Source organism: Lissotriton vulgaris, chromosome 11, assembly GCF_964263255.1.
Source record: "Lissotriton vulgaris chromosome 11, aLisVul1.2, whole genome shotgun sequence".
Classification (NCBI taxonomy): domain Eukaryota; kingdom Metazoa; phylum Chordata; class Amphibia; order Caudata; family Salamandridae; genus Lissotriton; species Lissotriton vulgaris.
In genome coordinates, this window is record NC_141699.1 from 176,589,198 (window position 1) to 176,610,970 (window position 21,773).

At 48.3% G+C, this 21,773-nt stretch overlaps 1 protein-coding gene across 1 annotated transcript in view; it reads right to left on the reverse strand.

The window, feature by feature from the left end:
- The window catches only part of HECTD4 (HECT domain E3 ubiquitin protein ligase 4), a 2,691,195-nt gene that overhangs the window by 1,598,950 nt on the left and 1,070,472 nt on the right, over positions 1 to 21,773 (reverse strand). Inside the window, exon 41 of the mRNA XM_086943079.1 lies at positions 21,355 to 21,537. Within this exon, the coding sequence (XP_086799205.1) occupies positions 21,355 to 21,537 (183 nt within the window). The remainder of the gene's footprint in view (positions 1 to 21,354; positions 21,538 to 21,773) is intronic.

A 21,773-nucleotide genomic window follows, 5' to 3' on the forward strand; every position in this document is an offset into this window, starting at 1 on the left:
TCGGCGACGGCTTTCATTCCTTCATGGAGATTGTTTTTGGCAGTGAGGGGGTCCTTGATGAGGGAGAGGATCAGCTGGGTGTCGTCGGCGTAATAGATGATGTTGAGGTTGTGAGGTCGGGCAACGTGGGCGAGCTGCGCCATGTAGATGTTGAACAATGTCAGGCTGAGGGATGATCCTTGGGGTACGCCGCAGATGATCTCGGTGGCTTCGGATCGGAAAGGGGAGGTGGACGCTCTGGGTTCTGCCGGAGAGGAAGGAGGTGGTCCATTCTAGCACCTTGTCTCTTATCCCTGCGTCGTGGAGGCGTGTGCGCAGGGGGCAGTGGCAGACCGTGTCTAAGGCGACTGATAGGTCCAGAAGGATGAGGGCCCCAGTATCGCTGTTGTCCAGCAGGGCACTGATGTCATCAGTGGCGGCGATGAGGGCAGTTTCGGTACTGTGGTTGCTGCGGAACCCGGACGGGGAAGGGTCCAGGATGCTGTTCTCCTCAAGGTGGTACAAAAGGGGGTGGTGAAGGACGGAGCATCTGAATCAATCAAACACTCACACCCAGTCAAAAGATCTGGGTTTAATCCATCACCGTTATTTAGCCCACTCTGCCACCCCAGTTCAGACATGGCTATATGCAAATCAATCTGACCCTGCGCCTCATGGGAACAGTCCAGCCCGAACTGCCAAGCCATGTCTTCCCTGGACCGGAAACAAGCTTCCGAGGACAGGTTTCTGGCATTCCAGCCGTCTTCAGCCCAGCTTGCTTGAATCCAGTGGCAAAGTGAGCAAGGGGCTCATGTCTGAGAATACCCTGCCACACTTATGGAGGCCAAAAGCGGTACAAAAGGGTGTGGTGATGGACGGAGCATCTGAATCAATCAAACACTTACACCCAGTCAAAAGATCTGGATTTAATCCATCACCGTTCTTTAGCCCACTCTGCCACCCCAGTTCAGACATGGCTATATGCAAATCAGTCTGACCCTGTGCCTCATGGGAACAGTCCATCCCATGTCTTCCCTGGACCGGAAACAAGCTTCCGAGGACCGGTTTCTGGCATTTCAGCCGTCTTTAGCCCGGCTTGCTTGAATCCAGTGGCAAAGTGAGCAAGGGACTCACGTCTGAGCATACCCTGCCACACTTATGTCGGCCAAACCCGGTACAAAATGGGGTGGTGATGGACAGAGCATCTGAATCAATCAAACACTCACACCCAGTCAAAAGATCTGGGTTTAATCCATCACCGTTCTTTAGCCCACTCTGCCACCCCAGTTCAGACATGGCTATATGCAAAGCAGTCTGACCTTGTGCCTCATGGGAACAGTCCAGCCCGAACTGCCAAGCCATGTCTTCCCTGGACCGGAATCAAGCTTCTGAGGACCGGTTTCTGGCATTCCAGCTGTCTTCAGCCCGGCTTGCTTGAATCCAGTGGCAAATTGAGCAAGGGACTCAAGTCTGAGCATACCCTGCCACACTTATGGCGGCCAAAAGCAGCTTGCTTGAATCCAGACTTGGCAGTTCGGGCTAGTCTGAGGTTGGTGAGGTTGTCAATCAGGGTGGTGGATTATGTGCCGTTGTTGTTCTTGAGGTGGAAGTTCAGGTCCCCAAGGAGGATGTAGTCTGTGGAGGCAAGCATGTGCATACTGACAAAGTAGGCGATGGAGTTACTGAACTGTGGCCGTGGTCCGGGGGGGTCTGTAGACGAGGGTTCCTCTGAGGGTGATGTTGGGATCGGTGTGGATCTGGAAGTGCAGGTGTTCAGCGGTGATGAGGGTGTCGTCGGTGCTCGCATATCCAGACTCAAACTGCGTGTTCGATATTTGTGAAACACCGATCTGCATGTCATGCCATTGAACAATACCTCTTTGCCATACAGACTTGCATCTGAGACAGAACTGCTCTGTAAACATAGAGGAAGGTCTATCACCCATGGGAAAGTATAACTAATGCTCTAATAAAAAGAGTTGAAAACATCAAAAGCAACTAATAGCATAGAACCAGTTTCATTCCTAGGAAAATCAACCAGAGATAATGCAAATACCTCTAGGATAGCCCCAAGATATGTACTGACGTAGAGGTAAAATAAATACCTGCCTATGTATTAACAAGAGGAAAAATATAACACATAGATATAAAATTAAGATGAGTAACCAGTCAGGCAATACTCACATAACAGTGTGGAAACCATAGTACGCATCATACCACGTAGAAAAGCAACAGTCATCCTAAACGTCAGCGTAATGAAAATTGCCTGAGACACCACCATCAAGCAATAGTAGTTTGAAGTTGAATAAGAAAGAAAGTATGAAAAAGAAACCCTGGGGGCCTAATAAAAACCAACATTAGTACGTGACCTTACTATATGAATAGAGACCCGTTTACAGATGATCCAGAAATGGTCTCCCATACTTAAACTGGAAAATGTAAAGGATTCCATTATAAAAAGAATCCAACTGATTTTGTATATTCCATTTAGAGTCAAAACTCTGCAGTGTGAACCCAAACTACAACCAATTAGAGTAAGCTGAATGACGAAAATAGTGGCCACCTAGAAAAGCAACGATCCTTTAATATAGTAATAAAACTCATCTACAAAAATTATGTTATGAGGCAAACACCTATTCTCCTTTTGTTCACACGTATATGAACATCTTCATAAAGAAGAAAAGGGACACCATTAGAGGAAAATTCCCTTCAGAAAAGAAGGAAATTTTAAGAAATAACGCAAAGCAACATATAGAATCGACCTAGAGACTACGTCCTCTTGGAGACCTAAGACAGCCTCAAGTAATCACAGGAAAACTAAAGAATAGTGTTCAAAGAATACACAACTGTATTGAATCGCCACCAAACTGTAAACGCTATAAGACAGAACCTTAAGAGCAAAAACATATAGTGTCTTAAGGATCACAAGATATTAACATCTTGGTCTCCACCTACTTAATCTAGCAAAAATAAGGAACTTTTACTATCATGCTTAGATGTAAAGCAAATACCAGAGGTAGAAGTAGAACCCACATATACTGGTAATTAAGGCTACAAACTACCTTACTTTAGGACACAAGAGGTTAAATATTTTGTTTTTCAGACAGACTCTCAGCGCTGTACAATCCGATCAATGGAATGTCATCCTATTAAAGGACGGCAAGATTAACCCAGATAAAGGGTATGGTTGCACAAATATTACATACATATATATAAGACAATGTCACTTACTAACAGGAATAAGAGGATTGTTTTAAATAAGCTGTTACAATATGTGAACCACAGACCGACTTCATAGAGTTTCGATTACCAAAATGTCACTATAAGGGATATATATGTAGATGTATATATGTAGATCTATATATATTCTGTCAAAGGTTGCCCTGCATCGAGAAACGCACTCCACCGGCTGTTGAGTTTCAAACCCTTTATTTTCAAAGCAGGAGTGTAACTCCGACACATCATGCCCATTTGCCTAATGCATTTCGAAACTATCGCGATTCTTCCTCAGAGGCATATTGTCAGCACACCATTTTGGGTTTCCACAGTTCCTCTCGTTACTGCACCAGTTTATATAGACCTCCGGTGTGTCAATTTCATAGCGGTGCATGCTGGGACTTGTGGTACAGTACCCGCTTGTTAGCCTCCAGTGGCTCTTGTGCTTCACAATCGATTTATGGACTAATTTTCACCCTCCAGTGGGCTTCGGTGTTTCATTCCTGCTTTCTGATCAAGAAAAAAGCTGCGCCTTCCCATCCTGAACATTACAGTTAAGACGGACCCCAGATAACTGAAGGGGAGGTGCAGTCTCTCCGCGGCTGGACCTGCCGCGTGTAAATCTTCTTTCAAAGGTTGCCCTGCATCGAGAAACACACTCCACCGGCTGTTGAGTTTCAAACCCTTTATTTTCAAAGCATGAGTGCAACTCCGACACATCACGCCCATTTGCGCCCAATAAAAGGGTTTAAAACTCAACAGCCGGTGGAGTGGTTTCTCGATGCAGGGCAACCTTTGAAAGAAGATATATATATATATATATATCATGGGACAAACCGATAACGGTTATCAACTCTTGAGCATAAGCTACTCTTCAGAGTAAAGAAAAATCTGTATGACCTGTGTATCGGGCAACAAGCCATTAAGGATCAGAAAAGAAATAAACAAATGAAAAGCTGTCATCAAAAGACCTAAAGTAGAGAGTCACCACTTCTACACCTAACAGCAAATCGAAATAATGAAAAACTACTGTAAGATAGTAGGTAATAACTTGAAAGAATATGTTTCCACTTGAAGAGTTCTTTAGAATAACTGCTCACGAAACGTGTAAAGAACCACAAGGTTATCTAAATAACACAACACTGGTGGCCACCAGATGAAATACATATTCCCTCGCTGTCATGTACAGACATTACCTCTTTACTAATCAGAAAGAAAGAATCCAACCAGAACATTCAAAGACATGTCTAGGTGGCTTTATCACACCAACCAGCTCTGAATCGCGGTAAAGCCGAATCAGCATGTACACCAAACAAACGTAAATATCAAACAGATTATTATTAAGACTATTCTGTATGGCCTCTGAAAATTCAGATTGGCGCAGCCATGCATATCTGCACAATGCAACTGAGCCATTGCTCTAACCACTGATTCAGTGGTGTCCATACTGCATTCCATGGTGAATTTAGCCGCTTCCCAGACATCTTATTTCACCTGAAGAACAAGTTACTTACCTTTGGTAACGCTTTTTCTGGTAGATACAGTATCTGCCTGTGGATTCCTCACCTTGTGAATATCCCCCTGCGTCAGCAACGTTCGGAAAACTCTTTTGTAACACGCCGGCGTGGACGATGTCACAGGAGCACGGCATCGCGCGCGACCCCAGCTGACGTCACCGACTCCTTATTAGGCATACGTCGGCGTGATGACATCAGTTCCGCCCTTTTTTCCGTGCCTTCGAGGCACCCGGAGGGACCAATGGCAGTAGAAATACATATATATACAGTGTACGCAGTACATACAACTCAAAACTGCACACATAGTGCGAAGCAAGGGTATGAAAAACCCAATTTAAATACATATAAATATACATAAAAATAATTAAACTCTGGTAAAGCAGAGTGGACAACTGGGAGGTAGGTGGGTCAGTGAGGAATCCACAGGCAGATACTGTATCTACCAGAAAAAGCGTTAACGAAGGTAAGTAACTTGTTCTTCTGATAGATACATCTGCCAGTGGATTCCTCACCTTGTGAATAGAGTCCCACAGCAGTCCCCTCTCCCGGAGGAGGGTGTCCACTCTACTATACCAGAAAATCCTGGAGGACAGAATGCGCAAAGTGGCCGTCCCTCCTCACCTCGGTATCCAAGCAGTAATGCTTTGCGAAAGTGTGGAGGGAGGCCCAAGTCGCGGCTCTGCAAATATCCTCAACAGGTACACCCCTAGATAAAGCTGAAGTAGCAGACTTTGCTCTAGTAGAGTGAGCTCTTATACCCTCAGGAGGGTTCTTACCCGCTAGGGAGTAGCAGATCTTGATGCATAAAATTATCCATCTTGAAAGAGTGCGCTTGTGCACCGATCTTCCCTTCCTGCAGCCAGCAAATCCAACGAACAGCTGGTCATCCAACCTGAACTCCTTTGTTCTGTCCAGGTAGAAGCTCACCGCCCTCTTAGGGTCCAAGCGATGAAGCCTCTCCTCCTCCTTGGAAGGGTGGGGGGGGTTGGGGGGGGGAGGGCGGATAGAAGGTAGGAAGGGTAACAGACTGCCCCAGATGGAAAGGAGTTACCACCTTAGGCAGAAAAGCAGCCCTGGTCCTGAGAACCATTCTATCAGCATGAATGGTCAAGAATGGGGGGGGCTTACAGCTAAGAGCTTGAAGCTCACTAACCCTCCTTGCCTAGGTAATTGCGACCAGGAAGACCGTCTTGAAAGACAAAATTCTCAAGGGACATGAATGTAAAGGTTCAAAAGGAGAACCCATAAAGAATGTAAGAACAAGGTTCAAGTCCCATTGAGGTACAATAAAAGGTGTAGTAGGAAATTTATTAGTAAGGCCCTTAATGAAACCTAAAACAATCAGAGATTTAAACAAAGAGGGCTGGTCAGGCAAACAAAGAAAAGCCGATAAGGCCGACAAATAACCTTTGATAGTTGCCACTGCAAAACCCTGCTGGGCCAAGGAAAGTGCAAACTGAAGAATACTGGATAAAGGAGCCCTTAAAGGGTCAATGGACCTCTCCCCACACCAAGCAACAAATTTAGACCACCTATAAGAATAGATGGACTTGGTGGAATCACGCCTGGCTGATAAGATGACATCCACCACATCGTGAGGGAGAGAAAATGAACTCGGGTTGCCCCATTCAATCTCCAGGCATGAAGGTGTAAGGTCTGGAAGTGGGGGTGTAGAACCTGCCCCTCCATCTGGGAGAGGAGATCTGCCCTGTGAGGGAGACGGAGCGGAGGGCACGAGGAGAGGTGGAGAAGATCTGTGTACCACACCCTTCTTGGCCAATCCGGGGCGATCAATATAACTTGGGCCCGTCTTGGCGAATCTTCCTCAGAACCCGAGGAATCAAGGGTATGGGAGGAAAAGTGTAAAGGAGCTGTGAGTCCCAACTCAACTGAAACGCGTCCCCCAGTGCTCCTTGCATCGGAAACTGGAGACTGCAGAATGACGGGCAGTGAGTATTCTCGTGAGTGGCAAACAGATCCACCTGAGGAGTTCCGCACGTCCGGAAGACGTGACGAACCACCTCTGGGTGAAGCCTCCATTCGTGGTCGGCCGAGAACTGCCGACTGAGACTGTCTGCACGTACGCTCAGAACCCCGGCCAGAGGATTTGCCATCAGACAAATCTGGTGGTCATGAACCCAGGACCAGAGACGCAGTGCCTCTCTGCAAAGACATTGCAACCCCACTCCTCCCTGTTTGTTGATATACCACATCGCGGTCATGTTGTCCGTCAGGACTTGAACTGACAGACCGCGAAGGGAAGGGAGGAAGGCCTTGAGTGCTAAACGTATGGCCTGCAATTCCAAAAGGTTGATGTGAAGCAACCTTTCCTCTGGAGACCAAAGACCCTTGACCTCCAGGTCCCCCAGATGAGCTCCCCACCCTAGAGTGGAGGCATCCGTTATTTCTGTGGCCACTGATGGAGGTAGTTGAAAGGGCTTCCCTTGAGACAGATTGCCCTCCATGCTCCACCAAGACAGATCCGCTGCAGTTTCTCTGGAGATCCTCACTGACTCCCCGAGATCTCCGTAGTGCTTATACCACTGCCTGCGGAGGCACCACTGGAGTGCCCTCATGTGCCAGCGTGCATGGTTGACCAACAGAATGCAAGAAGCCATCAGACCGAGCAGGCGAAGGACCTTCAGGACTGGAACAACCGCTCCATTGTGAAACAAAGGTATAATTTCCTGTATGTTGCGAATCCTTTGAGGAGGAGGGAATGCACGACACACAGTAGTGTCAAGTACCGCACCTATGAACAGGTTGCGCTGGGAGGGCACCAGGTGAGATTTGGGTACATTTATTGAAAAACCCAACCTGTGCAACAACTGAGTTGTCTCTTGCAGATGATGGAGCACCTTCTCCGGTGACTCTGCTTTGATTAGCCAGTCATCCAGATAGGGGAATACAGGAATCCCCGACGTTCTGAGATGTGCTGCCACCACAGCCATCACCTTGGTGAAGACTCGAGGAGCAGTAGTAAGTCCAAACGGAAGGACCGCAAACTGGTAGTGTTGCGAACCAACCGTGAAACGGAGATACTTCCTGTGCGACTTCAAGATGGGAATATGAAAATACGCATCTTGTAAGTCGATTGACACCATCCAGTCTTCTTCCATCAGCGCCTGAAGAACCTGTGCAAGGGTGAGCATCTTGAACTTCTCCTGCTTCAGGTAGAGGTTCAAGATCCTGAGATCAGGATTGGCCGAGACCTGCCATCCTTCTTGGGGATCAGAAAATACCGGGAGTAGCACCCCTGACCCCTTTCCTGCTCTGGAACCACCTCTATCGCAAACTTTCTGAAAAGTGCCAGGACTTCTTCCTGTAAGAGAAGTAGGTGGTCCTCCGAACAATAACCTTGGCAAGGAGGGTAATTGGGAGGAAACTCCTGAAAGGGAAGAGCATACCCATTCTCTACGAGATTGAGAACCCAAAGATCTGATGTAACCGATACCCAATGTCGTAGAAAATAGGTAGGCCGACCCCCTACAGCACCCGCATGATCCAGAATGGTGGATCTAGGGCTGCTTTGCAGTTGTAGGTTGGGGGTGGGTATTATAGGAGGAAGTTGAGGAGGAGGAGGCTTGACGACCTCGGGCACGACCCCTTTGTTTACCTCTGTAGGACTTGTACAAAGGATTCTGTTGTTGCTGCTGCTCTGCCTATAGGCACGAAAGATAGACCTTCCAAAACCCCTGAATTTCTTGGTGGAAGAGCCTCTTGCTTGTAAGCCCAAAGGCCTTGCAGTCGCCCTGCTATCTTTAAACCTTTCTAGGGCAGCATCAGCCTTTTTCCCAAAAAAGCCTGTGCCATCAAAAGGCAAATCCATTAGAGCAGCCTGGACATCAGATGAAAATTCAGACGATTTTAACCAAGCGGCCCTCCTAGTGGCGACTGATGAACCCATTATTCTAGCCACAGAGTCCGCCTTGTCCATGCCACTCTGAATCACCTGGCGAGCTGCTGCCTGCGTGTCAGATACAACTTCATTAAAATTCTTCCTGTCCTCCTCCGGAAGCTTAGATGACAACTGCTTAACCGAGTCAATCAAAGCGTGCACATATCTGCCCAGCATACAAGTAGCATTCTTAGATTTCAAGGCCATGCTACTTGACGAGAACACTTTTTTGGCATTCTGATCCAATTTTTTCGAGTCCTTATCCCCTGGAACTTGGGGAAAAACACCAGCCGACTTCTTAGAACAAGCTGCCTGAACAACCAGACTTTCTGGCGAAGGATGGGAGGTTAAGAACTCAGGATCACCAGGTGCCACCCTATAGCGTCTTGCCACAGCCCTAGACACCGCAGGAGCAGACAGGGGCTTTTTCCAGACTTCCATTATTGGTTCAGTAAGAGACTCAGTGAAGGGGAGAGTCAGCTCAACTACAGAAGAAGGTGAATGTAGAACCTCAGTCAAGATGTTAGACTTAAACTCCACAGAAGGCAAAGTCAAGTTCAGCAGATCTGCAGCCTTTTTAATCACAACGTGGAATGGAGCCACATCCCTAGACGGTGCATCAGAAACTGCAGGCAACCCCCACTCTGGAGAAAATTTCAAACCACTTGCACTATGCAGATCCTCAAAATAATCATCCTGATCCTGAAGTTCTCCTTCCTCTACTTCTGGATCCTAATACTCCTTCTCTTCCAAGAGACTCTGTGCTCTAGCCTCAACCACTCCAACCGGACCAAAGTCGTCGGATCCGGTAGCGACTCCGACGGAGCCGGGGCCGGCGTCAAATTAGGAGCTGGAACAGACTGTCAATGGGAAGCTGGAACAGGCGTCAAATCCCGAATCCGATCCCGAGGTCGCTCCGGAGTCGGCGCCGAACCAAGCCATGGTGGATATGGCGTCGGTAAAAACGGCATAAAAGGCGCCGGGCGTATGCTTGAGGGACACCCACATTTTTTAAGACAATGGACCCATGGGACCAGCCGGTGCACCAGCGGGGTACATTGCCCTGGCATACACGCCATACATTGCATTTAGGAAATGCGAGGGGTCCTGTTCAGGACCAGGAAACGGGGGGTACAAACCCACTGGTTGCCCAAGAGGAGGCTGCACCGGAACTGTTCCTTCATGACCCTCCTGATCTTCGGGGTGATGAACCGGAGTCGTTGGTGCCCGAGTATCTTCATCGTCTTCTTCCTCATGTGCCGAAGACTGACACGGATCCAGAGTCGGATCCGGACCCGGATCCGGAGATGGCCCTTGAGACTGAAAAGGCGAGGCCTCACCTTCAGGCTCACGAGATGGTGATGGTGACATGAAGTCCTTATGATGCCTACGAGATGAAGACCTCTTCTTCGATTCCGACTCCCTGCCGGAATGATGCCTCAAACTATGCTTCTTCCTCTTATGTTTTTTCTTCAAGGATCCCGAAGCATGTCCCGAAGCCGACTTCGAAGCCGACTTCGACGCCGACTCCGACCGGGACCTCGATCTCGATCTCGTCTTCGACCTCTATTTCGGTTTCGACCTCGAGCATCTGGATCTTGACCTCGAAGGCCTCTTGGCATCCTTTCCCTTTTCCTTGTCCAGAAGGAGTTTAGCCTCTCGTTCTCGCAGAGCCTTCGGGTTCATCTTAGAACAGGAACGACAGCCTCCAACGTCATGGTCTGAGCCCAGACACCATAAGCAATCATCATGCGGATCGGACATCATCCTGGCACACGATCCGCACTGCTTAAACCCTGTCTTAGACGATATCTTCGGCGAAAGACAGTGGCTCGAGAAGATACAATAACACAGAAATAGCAACAAAGTTACTAACTACAACACTAGAGATCCAAAAAACCGATAGCGCCGACGACGCGTAAAAAAGGGAACTGATGTCATCACGCCGATGTAGGCCTAATAAGGAGTCGGTGACGTCAGCCGCAGTCGCGCGCGATGCCGTGCTCTTGTGACGTCGTCCACGCCGGCGTGCTACAAAAGAGTTTTCCGAACGTTGCTGAAGCAGGGGGATATTCACAAGGTGAGGAATCCACTGGCAGATGTATCTACCAGAAGGAAGGAGATGCGCCATTGAGTCCCATGAAGTATGAGAAAATCTGCCTAAAACACATACTGTATTTAGCGACCTCAAGGCTGAACAGACAGACGAGAATATATTCCTCCCACAGTGTTCTAGCCATCTGGACTGTTTACATGGTGGTTCCAAGTGAAGGACACTAGGGTCCAGCGAAGCTGTAGCAGTCTGTGCCACCAGTCCTTTCGTGGTGGGATGATGCTATTGACAAACTGGGTCCCCAGGGATGGTTCGATGCCTATGGGCTACAGCTTGGTCAACTAGAGCTCCTGTAACAGGTTTCGCCCAAGCTCCTTACAAAAGGTCATATAGAGACTCAAGAGAGTAAAGGCTCTACTCCAGTCTTACCTTGGTGAAAAACATCCACTAAAAGATCTGTGGATTATTCGACTGAGGGAAACAGGCAACCTAATACAACAGCTGCGCTCTTCAATACATCAGCATAAGAGGAACTTGCATGTTGCCAAACCAGTAAATCTGAAACTGGAGAAGGCTTAAGCCCACTAACCTCCTCCAGTTCAGTCAGCCAATTTTCGTCCAAAAGAGGCTGGACAGGATTACCCAAAGGGTTTTGACACCCCACAGTCTCCCCTTCAAATTCAAAACTCTGTGATCACAGATTGACAGGTTGTCCAAGGGCAGATGAAGAGTTGGCTAAAGCAGACGGCTCCATCTGCCCCGCATCCAACTTCGTTCAGCGTCATATCAATATTTGAAAGAGTAATGGGCTCTGAGCCGATCGGTGCCCCCGCCAGTGGCTGACCCGACCCCGAAGGTAGGAGCCCCTAAGGGCTGTGCACCGAGTGGAATCCCATAGCAGATTCAGAGGGCCCAAATGTCACTAAGGGCAAACCGGCCAGTGAGGAGTCAGTCAGGGCACCTCTCCTCTCCTTGGAGATAGCAAGCACACCAGGGACCCAAAGACTTTATGCAAGGAATTGTAATACTCCTGCATTTGGGTTAGAGTTGTAAGGAAATTTAGGGAGGCGTGGGGTAGACTTCTGTGAATGTTCTGCAACCGAAGGCTGGGAAGACAGCATCAGAGGCGCCCTTACGTTTCTACCGTTTATTCTTCAGAGCCGGCGTCGCCGGAGAGGACCCCTCATGCGAACGGCTCCTTGATCGGTCTCTGGACTTTGACTAGGACGGATGACACTGCAGTGCCTCCGATAGTTACCCCAACGTAAGTTTCATGCAATGCTCTCTTGATGCCTTCTGCCGAAAACGCCAACACTCCTGAGAGTCATGGTGTTCTACAAGGCACCACAAACAGATGGTATGAGGATCTGGGGCCGCCATCTGTCTGTCACAAGATCCACAGGGCTTAAACACTGAAGACATCACAAAAAAGCGCACTGCTTCCTCAACAAACTGTCGAGACGGGCCAAAATCAACAGCCCACAAACCACTCCGGATCAGTGTTGCAAGCAAGGAAAAGAAGGAACGGACGTCAGCGGAGGGGGTTATGTAGATTCTGTTGCCGTCACATCAGGTGGATGACATCGATGTTGAGTCGCACGGCGCTTGCTTGCAACCCGCTTTTGTGAATCCCTTAATACTCAAGCATTGCTGATGGTGCAGCGTAGACATCAACTTTGTAATAGCACATCCGAAAATGTGATAGTTGTAAAAATTCTGGCCAAATCGGGTCCAAATCCTCACCCAATGAAGCAGAGGTCTTAAGCCTGCCACATGCTCAACTTTCTTAAGGGCTACATCATGAAACGAGTGGAATAAGCGGGATACTTTCGGCAACTGTAACTAAGATCTCATAAAATTGTTCCCACCCAGTGTCAATTTTTCAGGGTTATCTAGTCCCCAGAGTTCGAAGCCATATAAGGCAGTTGCCTGTGCTTTTACCTTGTAAACTTCAATGACCGGAGCGATACCTCTGGATATTTTTGCATGATGCTTTTTAAATATTGCCATGGCGCTGTGCTGGAGAGCAGATCTACACTTTTATATATGTGAAGTCCAGGGCCTCTTACTATCCGAGCATTATACTCAAGTACTCAAATTGGTAACACATTCAAAGCTTCCTCTGTCTCAAATATATATTTTGTCTAAAAGATATCACTACAGTGGAGGTCCTCCTGGTCGACAGACGTCAGGCGCGCCCCCGCCCTGAGCAGCTTCAGGAAGACTCTCAAGACCTGGCTCTTCGGCTGAGCAGCACTGCTGAACCCCCCCTCACCCCCAACACTCTCCCACACCCTGAGCCTTGAGACCCTCATGGGTGAGTAGTGCGCTTACAATACCCCTGACTGATTGATTGATTGAACCAGCATTTATAACGGGGACAGGCCCCAGCGCCTGATGGCTATCGTGCTGAATTTTAGAATGCTTTTGGTACACAATTGGTGCCCTTATTAGCATGCCTCTTCTATGCGCTTAGCACCTGTGGGGTGTTGCCAGGATTGATGCGCCTAGCCACTATCCCTATGATCCCCAAGGTGGGCAAGGACCGTGGACACTGCGTGTTATATCATCCAATCTCACTATTGAATGTTAACGTAAAAATATTTACAAGATGGGAGGGGGAATGTGGGCGTACTTTCACAGATAAAGAGTGGAGTGACATCCTACATCGTGCCCGATCCTCTGCCCTTAACAACACTAGCATGGAGATTTTCCTGAAGATTGCCAACTAATGGTATTACAGTTCAGCTAGGATCGCCCGTCGGGATCCGTGCAAAGATGGAAATTGTTGGCACCAGTGTTGGCAACAGGGCACCCTTACACAGTTGTTATAGCAGTGTCCTAAATTGGATACCTTTTAGGATGGAATATTAGCAGCAGTGAACACAATATTTAATATTGATAACCCTAAATTTCTAAGCTAATTTCTCCTGGGTCGCTCCAATTCACTAACATACCGGTTGAAATCCAGCAGAGGCATAGTGATCGCCATGGTATTGGATGCCCTAAACAGGTGTTTCTTTGAAAATCTGGTACTGAGGTCATACTGGTACATTTAGATTGGCTACATAGACTTCGGGAGATACTGAGAATGGAAAAGTAAAGAGCTGTAGCCTCACACACCCTTTCCCTATTTGAGAAGATGTGGCTGGCAGCCATGTATTCAATATATGTCAGAGGAACATTGCGAGTTGCACCAACTATGTGTGCCAGACGTTTTTAATTTCAGTCCACCCCGGTCTTAACCCCTTCCCTGCTCATGACGAGCTCAGCTCGTCATGAGGCACGGTTGAGCTGTGCTTATGACGAGCTGAGCTCGTCATGAACAATGAGGAATTCAATTAATCAGCACAGGAGGAAAATGCCTCTAGCAGCCAAGGTGTTAAATGGTATCATACCCTTTCTCCTTAATAAGCTGTCTCATTGTCTTTCCTTCTATTAGTTTTGTAGGACCTTACTCTACGACTATGCTCACGCTGTATAGTTGAATAGATCACCACCAGCAGTTTTTCCTTATCAAGAATAAAAAGATCTAGGGGGCGCTAGAGGGTGCACGGCAAGATGGCCGCACTCATGTGAGGCTCTGCCAGACCAAGCAAAAATCCTTTTACTATCCGACACATCCTGCCTTTGCCACCCGATAATTTGATGTCCACGCGTGCCTAATAACATGCGGCACTGATTGAGGCTGTTTCCTGACACTGGACCCCCTTTTGAGGAGTGTGCTGGTGCGTGGTTCTCCTGCCGGGATCTGTGCCTCATGGTGCCCGGGGCCGCTCTGCTGCTGCTAACTCGGACGGAGCCTGGCGGATGTGGGGCGACCCGACAGCGAGAGACGTTATGGTCGAGTGAAGCGGAGGCACAGTGGATCGTACTGAACTGGAGCCGGTGAAGACCCCGGAGGCGTGCGACGGCTCGGCGACCCGTGGCTGCATTGACTGGTCGGGGCCGGGGCTGGCGCCCGCCTGTGCTGATGGCGGTGAGTGGGGTAGCGGCCTAGGAGAGGTCGGGGCTCGGAGGCGGCGCTAGGCCGATCTGGGCTGCTCCGCGCGATCTGCTGCCGGCGGGGGTGGGGTGCGGACTGGCGCGATCGTCTGGGGGCGGCAGGGAAGCGGTGGCCCCGTGGAGCCTGGGGCGTTTGAAACCAACTAAATACCGGAGCCATTGAGGGGCTCAATATCTGTCCATTGCCCGAGGAGGGGAGTCCGGTGGTGGGCCTGGAGCCTAGCCCTGCTTGTTGTTGCTAGCTGGTGGCAGTGATTGTGAGATGATTGAAGATTTGCTGCAATAGGGAACTGGATCTGCTTGCACCCTTTGGTTCCTGATACCATTATCAGTTACTGCACGTGGTGTTCACTGCTTACTGTTGGGCATTACATTCCACTTTTGTCTCGACCGTCGCTGAGGGGCCTGGACGAAGTTGCATTGGCTATACTAGACCGGTGGCAGCAAGGGCAGGCCAGAGAGGAATCAACCAAAACTAAACTTTGAAACACGAAAAACAGCGATGTCATCTACACAGGCTCCTTCGGACGCCGGGCAGACCGGGCGGGGAGGGGGGGTGGGGGGGGCGAATTTAGAGACCACGCTCATGGCTATGCAGAAAACATTGCAATCCATAGAGGGCACCATGGAGGCCGTTAATTACAGACTTGATCACATGGCCACGCAGTTTGACAGGCAGCATGAGAGGATGGGTGAAGTGGAGCAGAGGGTTTCAGCCACGGAGGATGGTCTAGCCACGGTAACTAATAAAGTCTTCAATATGGAGCGGGTTTTGGCGGCCATTCAAGCTAAAAATGAGGAATTGGAAGGGCGGTCCCGACGCAATAACATCTGCATAACGGGGCGGCCGGAATCCACGAATGTTGGCAAAATGGAAGACTTTATGGAATGATTATTTGTTGAAATATTTGGGACTGAACAACTTTCTCGAGTATTTACAGTTGAACATGCACATCGCTCCTTAGCTAAACGACCAGTGCCTGGTGCGCCACCTCGCCCAATCATTGCCCGCATACTCAATTATAAAGACAGGGACGTGCTTCTACGCTTGGCACCATAGAGTATATCAAGGCAGCAAATTTGAGTTTTTCCCCGATTTCACGATGGCAGTGCAAATAGCGCGGAAGAAATTCAATGGGGTGAAGCAACTTCTTCGAGCGGAAGGCATACCATATGCTATGCTGTACCCAGCTCATCTGCGGATTGGAGCACCATTGGATAATAACATTTTCACGTCTCCGAAAGCGGCCATGGATTATGCTAAAAAGCAGAAGAAACAAAAGCGAGACTCCACTATGGCGCAGGAAGGAGATGAAGAGTTGCACGACGAAGCTGCCTGAGCCTTCGAACTTCTCGAGCATCTCGGGATTCCTCGTTCATCTTCACAGGGGAGATGCTGCTAATCACCACGCTACTCCCCTCGATAGAATTTAAACATTGCATGACTTATATTAAGTTGGGAGGTGGATTTGTGGAGCTGCAAAGTTTTCAACGATGGTCACGGACATTTCAAATGAGGTCGCAGGACTTATGCACTATTTGAGTTAATGATGTCTGGAGCACACAGCTGGAACCACGATATTACCCTTACACGAAGGGATGAGGGTGTAGGAGGGACTGGCACTATTGGTTAGATACCTGCTAGGAACAATACTTGTCTATGTGCTGGTATGTTTTAATGGAGGCACCGTGTCACTTATTGGTAATTGTTTGGTGTACAGTCCCTAGATCTATGAGGTAAAGAACTGCTACAACGTAGGGACATGGACCTAAGGTGGTAAGGATGGGCAGTTCATATAAATGGCTTGGTCTCCTCCCGTTTATTACCATTAACGGGAGATGAACACCTCTAGGGCCCCACATATGGGAGTACCCCACAATATGTTTGGAGCTGGGTTGGGAGTTTGGGGGGTTGGAAATGGCTTTGGCAGGTTGGGGGAGCTGAAGTGGGAGGGGGGTGGACAAGGGAGTGTCAGAGAATCCAGGTCTGGGTCGGCTCTATTAATGTTACAGGTTTGAGATTCGGAGGGATGGAATATGGGAATGGGGCATGTTGGCTGGAATACTGCTTAGACTCTAAGAAGACGCCTGCAGTTACCTGTTCGGTTTGTTACTCTGTGCTTAGAAGTTGGTACTGGGAGGTGGGCTCGACAGCTATGCTTAAAGGACTAAAATATGAAAGGTCATATGGATAAGGGGGCCAGAATTAATTGGGTCACATGGAATGTGCGGGGACTGAACCGACCACAAAAGACGAGGCAGGTATTGGCATATTTAAACAGGCACCGAGTGCACGTGGTCTTCCTTCAGGAGAAACACCTTAAGGGGCGGGCGGCAGAAACGGTTGCCAGACAGTGGGCGGGTACTAGGCTAGCATCAAATTACTCCTCATATGCTCGTGGGGTCATGATATTGATTAAGAAAAATGTACCATTTGTTTTGATACACAAGGATATTGACAAAGAGGGCCGATATATTATTTTGCATGGAAAATTGTGTGGTACACTAGTCACAATGGTCAATGTATATGATCCGAATATTGATGACCCTGAGTTTAATGTCACCTTATGGAACAAAGTATATGCTCAACCACCCTCAGCAATTGTATGTGGTGGGGATTTGAATGTGACGTTAGACAATGAGCTGGAAAGGAAGGATGATCGTCCCTACACAGCTAAGTAAGCAGCTGATGCGGTGCGAGATGGTATGAGTGGACTTGGATTGGTAGATGTGTGGCGACTGGGGCATCCGGGAGTGCGAGAGGGTACTTGTTACACATCGGCGCATGACACCTGGTCGCGTTTGGACTATTGGTTGGTGACAAGGGATGTTAGCGGATGGGTGGTGAAAGTGTGCCATCTGCCTCGAACACTATCGGATCATGCCCCTGTGCTTATGGTGGTATGGCTTCCGTCTCATGCACCTGCACCCTTCTTGTGGCGTCTGCCACCTGGTACTTTATCGGACCTGGTGCTTCGCGAGGAGCTAAGGGCAGTCATTGAGGACTTTTTCGTCAGGAATGTTGGCTCTGTGAATGACATGGGAACTGTATGGGAGGTCGTTAAAGTGGCTGTAAGAGGAGCGTGTATTGGAATGCAGTCTGGCGTGCTCAAATCACTGAGGGATTCCATGGACAGGTTGGAGCGCGAACTGTTATGCCTAGAGTGACAGCATAAGCTGCAGCCGGCGGAATCTCTATTGGCTGACATCCGAATAAAGGTCTCAGAGTATAATGACCTAGCAGAGGAGGAGGTTAAATTTTTGTCCAAACGTACTAGGGCACGGTATTATGGTGAGGGAGGGCGTCCAGGACGTGGGCTGGCGGACAGAATTAAGGAACTGTGGCTAGGCACTGTGGAGTACAAGAAATCATGAATGGGGATACCAATGTGACGAGTGCGGCTGGTGTATTGGATTGTTTTGTACAATATTACGAGCAAATGTATGGACATAGGGAGACGGCTGGGGAGGATGAGATAGCGCAATACCTGGAAGACATAGCGTTGGTCTGGCTGTCGAAGGGTCAACAAGACTTTTTAATGCATCACATTACGGAGGGGGAGTTCTGCGATGCAATTGCGGCTCTGCCAAATGGTAAAGCGGCAGGTACTAATGGGTTACCATCTGAATTTTATAAGGAGTATGTAGACCTACTGCTGCCACATTTAGCAATGGTCCTGGAAGAAGCCTTAGAGCAGGGACAGTTGCCAGCCACGATGAGGGAGGCTCTACTGGTGGCTTTACCGAAACCGGGCAAACCACGAAATCAATGCGAGTCGTATCGACCTCTGTCCCTGATGAATACGGATGTACAGATCATTGCCAAGGTACTGGCAACGCGACTGCGCTTGATATTGCCTGTTATGGTGCTACAGGACCAGTCCGGCTTCATCCCCCTCCGCTCTACCACACATAATTTGAGGGCTTTGTTCACTGTTCTGCATCTCCTTAAACCAGATCTTGCTGCGGTAGCGGTGCTATTAGATGCTGCGAAAGCGTTCGACTCCGTTGCCTGGCGATATATGATAACAGTGCTGCACCGCATGGGAGTGCCTTTTTTCTTTACATCCTTGATCACTCTACTTTATACAAACCCGATTGCAGGGGTGCGGGTAAACGGTCAAGTGTCGGCACCATTCTCTGTACAGAGAGGGACTAGGCAGGGTTGCCCACTCTCACCCTTATTGTTTGCCATCATATTGGAACCTCTAGCATGTATACTGAGACAGAGATATGCGGACACAGCGTTACGTTTCCCTCTCAGGTCCCTGGCGGTATCCATGTACGCCGATGATATGGTTCTGAACATAAGGGAGCCTGCCCAAAATCTGGAAGGAGTACTTCGGGAGTTCATTCGGTTCGAGCACTTTTCTGGTCTCTCCATTAATTGGGACAAATCCATATTATTGCCTCTCACAGATATCACACAGCCGTTTCCATTGGAATTCCCCTTGGCATGGGCAGCAGAACCTGTTCGGTACCTGGGGATCTGGGTGCACAGAGACTCCCAAGAGATGATCCGAGCTAACTACGGAGTGGCTATTTCCAAATTGGAAGATCAGGTGACACGATGGATACGACTGCAACTTTCGTTTGCTGATCGGGTTTCTCTGATAAAAATGGTAGTCCTGCCTAAATTTCTGTACTATTTTGTTAATATACCAATTGCCCTAACATCTCATTTTTTTGCACAGCTTCAGTCATTGTTACTCACGTTAGCCTGGGGAGGGAAGAAACCCCGTGTGAGGTGGGATACGCTAACAAAGCCTTATGAGTTGGGCGGATTTGCCGTGCCAGATATGAGACTGTATTATCTATGCGCTCAGGCTCACTTCGCTACTTATTGGCTTTCGGCGCCACCATACACACCGCATGTGGCACTTGAGGCGAGCGCAGTATCTCCACTACCCCTAAAGGCGATGATAGCAAATCCGTACTCGGTATATGAGAAAGGTGAAGTGGACACGGTACCGTGTACTTCTAAAGCCTGGGGGGAATTGGGCAAGCGCTCGAACAGACTGCCACTGTACGCGCCGGGAATGCCGTTGCTATATCATGCGGATATCTCTGTTTCGAGTGAAGTGGGAGCATTACAGCTGCTGCAGGGTGCCGGGGTGCACACTATGGGTGATATTTTCCGATCGCTCAGTTTCTTCCGTTGCAGAACTTATTGGAACAGGTGACGAATACAACCATGGCCACTTTCGTTTATGTTAGGCTACGAGCTGCGATACGCGCTATATATCCTTCTTTCCCGGCGGAACCGCCTGTATTAGGACCATTGCAGTTACTATATACGACGATCAATCGGGTGAAATTGATCTCGCGATTGTATCGTGCATCACAGGAGGATGAGGGAGGAGGGGGTGTGACTGCGAAGGCAAGATGGGATGCGTGTTTGCCTGAACCTTTGACTGATGATGAATGGTCTGAGTGCTGTTCTATGACCGGTAAATTTGCAGCGAATGGGAATTTTCGCCTCATTCACTATATACTATATGCACAACTGGTCAAGTATGGTCTCCGCGAATCATCTGTTTGTGTGCGCTGTGGATTGGATGGCGCCGACTTTCTCCACTTGGCCTGGGGATGCGCACGTGTGTATGCGTTCTGGGCGGATGTGACTGCGGCGTTATCGGAAATTTCATCAATTGAAATTGCTAAAGACCCGCGTCTATGTCTGCTGGGCATGGCCTCTGGAGTGCCGGCCGGAATGAGAAGATTGGTAGTGTTGGCGCTGCAGATTGCTAAGCGCAGGGTGGCCGCTTGCTGGGGTGGGAGACGAGCGCCTGATGTCAAAATCTGGTTGCAAGACATGGCATATTGCCGTGATCAGCTGACTTGTTATTATGAAAAACTACCTGATACCTCGCGCCCGCGAGATGTTTGGGGCCCTTACACTGCGTATATGCTATCTAAGCTTGATGCTGATTGATGTAAGACTCAATGCGTGCGTGCAGTGCCTGAAGGGAATTTCCTGGTTATTACTAAATGGGTAGATGTACACTGTCGAGTTGAGATTATGGTATTGATGCTCCTTGCCTCATCATGTGAATAATCATTATAGAATTGACATCTGAGGTCACTTGGCCTCACCCTTATTACTCTGTGGTAAGTTTTCTTTCCCTTCATGAGCCTTCTGTGAGTGAGCTCGAACTGACCAGTGCCTCAACCAATACTGTGACGAACTCAATGTCCCGTATATCTTAAATGTCTTCTGATCCTCTGCACTACTGAATGCTGACCTGGTTGGATCCCGGGGTTGTTGGGGAGGGGGCTTTTTAAAGTGTTCGGCTGTTACTAATGTATACATAAAAATAGGACTGCTTGTAACCTATATATTGACAATGCAAGACTTTTGATCGTCATATTGACTTGTTGTAACATCATGCCCTTGGTCGCAACTGCTATGATTTGTCAAGGTAATTGTAGTATGGATATTGACTTAAATTGCGGCCGGCCCTCTCTACGGGTTGTAGGCCAAATGCTGTGTTCTTGCATTAAGGTACAATAAAGGTCTTAAAAAAAAAAAAAAAAGATCTAAACCCTAAATAGAATGTTAAATGTTTTTTACTGCAAGACAAACATTTTAAAAAACTATAAAACTATATAATAAAATAAAAACAATTAATACAACAATGTGTCAAGTAACTGTCAGTGGTCATTTTAAATGGGAAAAGAAATACCTGCACTTCTGAGCCTATTTTAATTGTCTCTTTAAATCCTCCGAGAGCACAAAGGCCAGCAATGGCCTGCCGAGCAATTCCTTGAAGTTTGGCAAGTTTTCTCCCACTGGTACTACCATTTTCCAAGATGCTCTCTGCATGCTTTCCCAGTTGAGGAATGTACATAAGAGCACGAGACAGAACCTAGACAGAAAAGAGACCAACATAATTTTCATATCAATAATCATCTACTCTTACATATATAGACATTTGAATAAGTCAATAAAACACAAACAGTAAAAGGGAATATTTCCAGAGATTAGATTTTCCTAGAACAGGGTTTATGATACCACCCCAAACCGTTTATTGTAATATCACATGGCAGCACCTGCACCAGCCTTTCTTTGATGGATGGAAGGAAGCCCTTCAACGGCAAGCGG